Consider the following 8,020-nt stretch of genomic DNA (forward strand, 5'->3'; position numbering starts at 1 on the left):
CCCAGGAGCACATCATGAATGGTAAAGGAAACAAACTTCAGCATCTTCAGGCATGTATCTCCCAAATTCAGATTCCAAAGCCTCAACTGGGGAAATTCTAGTGCTTGATGGAAAATCCAAAACAAAGCCTGGTTTAAAAAAATTTATTTTTACAAAAAATAAAAACTAGTCTTTACAAACATTTCAAATACCAGCTCTAAACCTCAACTCTTTAATATTGGATTAAGCTTGTTCAAAATGCCAGACAAAGTCTTAAAAATTTTTAAGTTTGACATGTCCAAAAGGGTTTGTTCTTTTAAGAAATGTCATTACAGAGCTGTTAAAAAAAATATTTTCAAAGTCAGAATCCCAAGTTCTTCATCCTCTTAACTACTTTTCAGGTGTTTATAATGAAAATGACCCAGAAACTCGGGAAAAAAATCAGAAACTCTGTTTTACCTGTTAAGCATATTGTAAAATTAGGGGCTGGAGAAGCAGGGGGGAGAAGAGGAACAAGTATTTGTCCATGCTGACCTAGTTGTGTTGCATGAGATAAATAAAATTTGTAGGTTTAAGTTGAAGAAAACTGAAGTCATAGTATTGGTCCAATCCCCTGTCAAAGGTGAACTTTTGGGCCTCTGACTGTATTTCCAGAACAGTTCCTTAATACCCGTAAGAACAAAGCTGAGGCTTAGCATGGGTCAAAGCAGTAACAGAGAATTAGAAACTAAGGAGTGCTGATCAAATCAGCTCCATTAATCTCCATTCCCTCTGTTGTTAAAGCAAATCTCTGAGTATTTTTAGCTGCAAGGATCATTTTTAATGTCATCCGTTCCCAAACCTCTGCAGTGATCAAAGGGAGCAATTTCCACAGACAGAGATAAAATAAGCAACACATGAGGTGAAGCTGTCACCCTCACAACATGCAGAAGTTTTAAAATAAGCTTTATAAAACACAAATTGCAAATTTGCGTGCGTGTCTGTGTCCATTTTCACTGCATTTCCCAACCCTCAGCTCTACCCAATATTCTACAGGTAAATCTTCCTTGCAGATTCTGTACAGTAAAAAGAGGAAAAAACCAGAGGTATACACAGTAGATTCTGTCCTTTGCCCTTGGTATTAAAAATATAGCAAACCACAAATGCTGGCATTAGGAAATCAGTCAACTCTTCAGGGTTTCAAAGGAAAATGCAGCTCTTCAGCAAAACTGCAAGGCTTGGTGCAGCCTGTGTACTGGAGATGCTTTTTGTTTGAGACACTGTTTAGGGAAAATGGTTGAGGACAGCAGCTGCCAAAATGGTAAACATGTTCTGCTGAGGGGCACCGCTCATCACGGCTGCATGTTGTTGATAATGGCCAAAATGCTCATTTTCTCTTGGGCTGAGTCCACATCTTCATTTTGTTTCTGAGCCACTCCTGTGCCAAGGCCATACAGTCGTCCGCAATACTTTGCATCATCAATTGTATCCTCAAAAAATAACTGCAGATTAAAAAAAAAAAAAAAAAAGTATTGTTTAACTGTGCCTCTAAATCAGAAAACATCCAATGTTAATTAACAGCTTATTTGAAATCAGCCACCTCCAAGATGGAGTGTACAAATTAAAACAAGAACAGAACAAGTCTGTGCCAATATCAGCAACTCCTGTTGCTGATAGTTTGAAGTGTGATGGCCACAAGGCTCAAAAATCCCAAATCAAAACAAACAACACATTATACACGTTGACATTTATGGACAGAAAGTGGAGAAGGAAGAACACTGCAGTACCTCTTTCATTCTGAAAAATGCCATTCCTGTGAGGAGAGAGTCTGATCCTGCCTGGTGCTGTCGTCCAATTCGCTGCAAATCCAGCTGGTCTGCCACTTCCTGAAGGCCACCCTGCCAAGAGAACAGAAGAGATTTTATTTTGGAAGATTCATCTCTTGCCAAAATCGCCACATTTCTCCAAAACACGAGGACAAACAGGGTATGATGAACCAGTGCAGATCCCAGCAGTACACACCCTCCAGCTGTGAGTGAAACACAGTGGGAAATGGTGTTCAAGAGGGCACAAATAACTCTTCTCAAATTTAGGTGCCTTCTTTTCCTGTTGCAGATACTTGAGGTAAGTGTGGGTACATTCATAGGTTACACATGCTGGGCCTTTCCCTCCCCTTACTCAAGGCTGTGATTCAGTAGATAAATTACTTTCAACCCTCTTATCAGTTAATCAAGTCATGGAGTATTTCATGTAAAAGAAATACCCTTGTACAGGAAACATAAATATGCTGAATTATAATTAGCCTCTGATACACAAACCAGAAGGCTGTGGCAATGTCCCCTTTATGACACACACATTGGGAAGTCTGAAACTGGGGAGGGCAGTATCCATTAGACACAAACTGTGTCTCAGGTGCTTCTCTGTCACTATTTTTATACACATTCCCATTTTAAGACAACATATGCAGCAGTTCTTCCACTTGTATTCCTGTACATGTACAGTGTTGGTGCTCATCACCTACTTGCTGGGGAGATAAAAGTACCTTAAGGTTTTTGCAGCTCTTCATTAAATACTTCACATCATAGATAGATGGGAAGAAAAGGTTTAAGATGTGGAAAAATTCATGTTCCTCTTCTGGTAACCTGGAATCTGTCAACAACTTCACCATGTAGCCAAAGTCATAACCACTGAAAACAAAACCATAGAGAAACCAGGTAAGCAGGCAGTACCTATAACCCAAGGTACTAACTAGTACCTCTTTTTTCAACAGAATTTTACTTGCTGTGCCTTTCAAGCCTTAACATTTTCTGACATTCATAAAACTCTAGATCTCAGCCAGAACTGATTTTCTATGTCAATGCAGGACTTTGGGATGCCCCCCAAGTGCCTTCACTAGCCTTTTGTGGAACAGCTACGCCATTGGGAAGAATACACATTTCTTCCCAACTCTGTTTATTTCTGTAGCTAAGGGCAATACAGAAAAGAAGGAAACCGTGCAAGCATCTGTTGAGGGAGAAGGAGGTGGTGGCAAGTCCTTTCATTTGTGATACCATGTTGGACCAGAGACTTCCTGATCAGAAACAAGAAAGGTATCTTAACCACACAGGTGGAAGTTCAGAGCACCACCAACATTGTAAGGAAGAAACAAAATCCTTTACATTGCATTTACTAAGTGCAGAAATCACATTTCAACTTCTTCAAGAGAGGGAGACTGTAACAGCAAAAGGATTCACAAGCAGTCAGGAAGTGTCCTTACTTCTTAAACTTGGCCTCCATATCTTGAAGCTTATTTTAAGAACTGCAGGACTGCTAACTTTTCTCCTTAAGATCTGTCAATCCCCATGAAAAATGCAGGGAATTAAGAAGAGATTTAACAGGGTCAGTGAACATCCTGGACCCACCTGTGGAAGGACAGCCATTTCACACTGTCACTGAGGACGACCCCCGATGTCATCAGCAACTCAGCAAAATGCAGGGTATCAATCCCTTCCTCTTCATGCTTCTGGAACTGCAGCCCAGAGCTGGCAAGGAGGTCTATGGAATCCTGAGAGTACATGTCTTCCCTGAAGGAAAAAAAAAAAAAAAGCAAGTTTGCACTTGGGGTGCTGCCAAGACAAGCTCATTTTAGAAAAATTCTCCCCACACTATGTCAAGAATTGGACTAACCAGTAGGATACTTCTGGGTCCAGTTTGTCTCTCTGGAAAATTCAAACTGGCTCAGTTTCAATACCACTACTGCAGGCTCCTACAGCCAACAAGCTGTTCTGTGATCATAAGTAGTTAACACTTCCATTGCTACTACAGATTCCAAAGATTCCAGCTCCATAACTGACTGCTTTGAACGATGTCCCTTCTGCAAGGTCAAGGGGAGCACCTCAGATGAGGCCCACAGGAAAGGGGAGCTCTCCCAAACAGGAAGATGTGCATCACTACAGCACTGACCATCATTCCTGCCTACATTTTTCCTTTTCACTCCACAGAATGTACCACCTTATCAGCACCTCCACTTCCATCTCTGGGAGTAAACAGAATTGCATCATCCTTGACTCAGGAAGCAGGACAAGAATGATGTGCCTGGTGGAGAGCTGAGCAGGAACCTGACTTCTTTACTGGTTTGTGTCATTTGAGGGGGAGGAAACACACAGAGCCAAGTTCTATCAATATGATAACTCATTTAAATGAAATGAGCACACAGCAATAACTACTCCACTCGGATTTCAATACCTGCAAGAGGCTCAAAGTTTGTGGAGTAAATAGTGCAACTTTTGGGGTCAAGAACTGGATGATCTGCACATAGTAGCTACAAATTTTTGTAATGCTTTCCAACGACAGTTTCATAAAAATAGATTTCCTACATATGTGGTTTTGCCAGATAAACCCTTTCTTTATTTCCAGACAGCTCTAGTGGTAATTATGCTGAGTTTATCTTTATAATTACAGGGGAAGGAATAATAAAACTTGTTTCAGCTGCAACCCAGGATATTACAGTATGCAGGAGACAAGAACTGCCACACTCCATTTAACAAGATTCATTCTCCTGAACAGATGTGATGATTACACCAACATGTTTTTAGATCCCAGCTTATACTTAAGCATGGATCTGTAAAGAGGTCTTTTTCTTTTTGATGAGACCAGCACATCCATTTATTTTTAGCAGAAAGAGATGGAATTTTACATAGATATATATATGAAGTTTCAAACACTGTTCCAGAAAAAAGAAGGCATACAAAATTATCAAGAGCAAGGGTAATAAGGATAGAATTTTTGCATGGCTTTGACTTCCAGATACACTGTTAACTCCTGGCACTCCAAAATAGGTTCCCACATAGTCAGTACTAGAATCTGAATCCTTATGGCTCAGAAGCAGCCAGCAGTGAGAACACATGGACACCGCTATCTGCCAAAGGAAAGCATCGCTCCAGCAGAAGGAACAGGAAATCAACGCCAAGCCCAAAGACTCACGTGAGGTTGAATTTGAAGTTGAACTGCCAGGTGTTAATGCCAGAAGGATATTCCCCCTTCTCATTTGTGAAAGTCAGGCCCAGCTGGATGATTTTCAGCAGGTCAACGTTACAGCGAAGGAGCTGGTACTGGTAATCTATGGAGCTGCGGAATTCACCGATCGGCCTGACGACAACGCCGGGGAACTCCGTGTCCTGGCACAGAAGGGAAAACTCAGCTTCACCATGGATTCCCTTAGGAGCCACTACTACCACTCTGTTAGGACAGCCCAGACAGTGAAACCCTTCTCTGCTTCTGAGGAACAGTCAATGCCTACATCAACAAAAACTACTGTCAGTCAAACACACCTCAACAACAGCAGCCATCTGTTAGATGAAAAAACACCTTTCAGATGAAAACCACCTTTCAGATGAAAAACCACCTTTCAGATGAAAAACCACCTTTCAGATGAAAAACCACCTTTCAGATGAAAAAACACCTTTCAGATGAAAAAACACCTTTCAGATGAAAACCCTCTTACTCAGCCAGTGACTGTGTGCTGTCTTTGCTGAACACCAAACTGCCACACTGTTTCTACCCCCAGACTGGGTCACTGAGCTTCTACTGACTACACACAAAATCTTCCACAACAAACCCAGTGCTGTGCACCTGACACAATCTCTCCCTTGCCCAAGAGGTTTATCTGTCTACTCTTATAGCACAGTCACTCAAACCATAAGAACACTTTCAATGAGACTGAAAAAAAGCAAAAAGTTCATTTCCCATTGACAAATGTTAACAAAAAAAATCCTATTCACTTCCACAGCTGAATTTACACCAAAACCCCACACACTCTGCAAAGGCACCTGTCTTTTGCCACGCTTTTAAGGAGGACTTTTCATATCTTGAGGTTCAGTGCTCCTAAGCAGAGCTGGCAGAACTTACAGTATCACAACTAAAACCAGTTCTTCATCTAACACACTGGGCTGCTGCCAAGCAGGAGGAGATTCCTCCCACCTGGGGGAGATTATGCTCTTTTTAAATAAAGCTTTCTGAACATATTGTCTTATCTACAGCCAGAATATTTTTCTTCCCTAAGAATCAACATCTGCCCTCATTAGAAAGGAGGCAGCCCAGCTGGCTAGCAGTCACTTGCAGGCCTTTTGACCTCCAGTCCCATGGCATCTTCTACAATCAAATGGAGAAAAACACTCAAAGGACAAACACACTGGTGGAAAAACAAGGATTTAAACCCAATAGTGACTTGCTTCATCTTCCAGTTGCACAAACTAATACACTATGAATAGCTAAATCTCAAACAAATTCAGGTTTTTAAGTTGGTCTCTATCCTCCCCTTCCTTCAATCAACCCATACTCAGCACTGCTTGTATTAAATTTTGGAAAGCTACCAAACAGCTTTTTATTTTTTCACCTCTTCTAGTTCAGTTTGACTGGGGGTAGGGAGAAATCATTTCTCACCCAAGAATCAACTTAGTCCACAACCCCAAAAAATCCCCTAAGGCAATTAGGTCAAGTATAAAACATTTACCATGGCAATGTAGCTGTAACTCAGAACAATCTCCCGAATTTTCCTCATCTCTTCCTCCAGGTTGTTGGCCCATACTTCACAGATAACCTGGCTGTTCTCTGCAAGGGCTGCTGGCATCTTGCAGGGACCAGAAAAAAGGCAGCTGATGCTGAACTCAAATGACAGTGCAGGATCACAAGCTGTGCAATCTTATCAGTGTGCTGCATTAAAGAGATAAATAAATAATGCTTTAAGTGAAGGAAGAGTGACATGTGAATAAATGCTCTGTAGGAGTCAGTCACACTTCCTTTTCCACCTTCAAATAACCCATTCAAAGTTTAGACCAAGTTTTCTTTATCACTTTCTGTAAACATGCTGAATGAAATCAAGAGCATCTGCACAATCAACAGTCCAGTTATTTATGTAAAGAATCGTTATCCCTGTCTTCCTTTTCCTGGCATAAGCTTTGACACTTTGGGCACAAGATGTGCAGGCAGTGAATCCTCATGTGTAACCCTCAACTATTTCCCCATGTCTGGAAGTGTTCAGGGCCAGGCTGGATGGAGCTCTGAGCAACCTGGTCTCGTGGAAGGCATCCCTGCCCACAGCAGGGGGGTGGAATGAGATGATCTTGAAGGTCCTCTCCAATCCAAACCCCTCTGTGATTCTGTGATGAAGACAATTGTTTAAACACAACAACAGAATGCATTAGAGAGAACACTCATTGGCACGAGGTTCAGTGGGTATGAATATCTCAAGGAGGGCGCCAAGAAGATGGAGCCAGGCTCATCTTGGTGATGCCAATCGACGGGACAAGAAACAACGGGCAGAAACTGATGCACGGGAAGCTTCTCCTGAACGTGAGAAAGAACGTGAGCAGAAACTGTGCAGGGACCAGGCACGGGAACAGGTTGCCCAGAGAGGTTTTGGAGTCTGCCTCAATGGGGACACTCCAGAACAGTCTGGGCTCAATCCTGTAGTGTTCTCCTTGAGCAGGGAGGCTGGACCAGTGACCCACAGCGGTGCCTCTAACCCACCCTGGGTTCTACCCTGCTCTGATGTAACCGGGGCCACACTGCAGCGCTGTTTCAGCCGGAGCCACCGGCTGCTGCCCCTTTCCCGCAATAACACCGGCGAACCGCTCCCAGAGCGAGGGCTCCGGCTCCGCCCGGCCGGGCCCTGCGCCACCAGTTACCGGAGGGACGAGCGCTCCGCCACGGCCCGGCCCGGCCCGGGGTCACCTCAGGGCCCCCCTCACAGCCCGGGGGCGGCCGGACACGGCTCACCGCGGCCGGGAAGCGGGAGGGCCGCCGTCCGCGCCGCCGCCCCCTCAACCCCCAGCCGCAGCCCTGCACCCGCAGAGCCGGTCCCGCCGCTGCCCGCCCGTCCCGCTCCCCGGTACCTCCCGGCAGCCGCGGCCGGGACGCGCCGCTCTCGCCCCGCGCAACCGCGACGGCTCCGAGTGCCCCCCGCCGCGAGGGGCGGCGCTTCCGGGTCTCGCGCCGCTTTGCCTCTCGCGAGAGAGAGCGAGAGATGGCGGAGCCCCGGCGGCGCGCGCGGAGGGGCGGGGAGGGGGGGGGGAGAGGGCGGGTA

General features: G+C 44.6%; 1 protein-coding gene across 1 annotated transcript; it reads right to left on the reverse strand.

Annotated features, from left to right (window-relative positions):
• Positions 1-127: 127 nt before the first annotated feature.
• Positions 128-7,965, reverse strand: CNOT8 (CCR4-NOT transcription complex subunit 8). Its single transcript, XM_041397595.1, has 7 exons — positions 7,830-7,965; positions 6,449-6,648; positions 4,921-5,114; positions 3,360-3,521; positions 2,501-2,645; positions 1,746-1,856; positions 128-1,460 (listed from the first exon to the last, which is right to left on the reverse strand). Exons 2-7 carry the CDS (start codon positions 6,563-6,565, stop codon positions 1,311-1,313), a joined length of 879 nt encoding a protein of 292 aa, XP_041253529.1. The 5' UTR covers positions 6,566-6,648; positions 7,830-7,965; the 3' UTR covers positions 128-1,310.
• Positions 7,966-8,020: the final 55 nt, after the last annotated feature.

Source organism: Onychostruthus taczanowskii, unplaced genomic scaffold (genome assembly GCF_017590055.1).
Source record: "Onychostruthus taczanowskii isolate IOZ18803 unplaced genomic scaffold, ASM1759005v1 scaffold14, whole genome shotgun sequence".
NCBI classification, from domain to species: Eukaryota; Metazoa; Chordata; class Aves; order Passeriformes; family Passeridae; genus Onychostruthus; species Onychostruthus taczanowskii.

Coding starts and splice junctions, on each gene's coding strand:
- CNOT8 (XM_041397595.1), bottom strand. CDS start 6,565: ATGCCAGCAGCCCTTGCAGAGAACAGCCAGGTTATCTGTGAAGTATGG. Junction 5,115..6,448: donor GTTACAGCTACATTGCCATG/GTAAATGTTTTA, acceptor CTTCTGTGCCAG/GACACGGAGTTCCCCGGCGT. Junction 2,646..3,359: donor AAATGGCTGTCCTTCCACAG/GTGGGTCCAGGA, acceptor TTTTGTTTTCAG/TGGTTATGACTTTGGCTACA.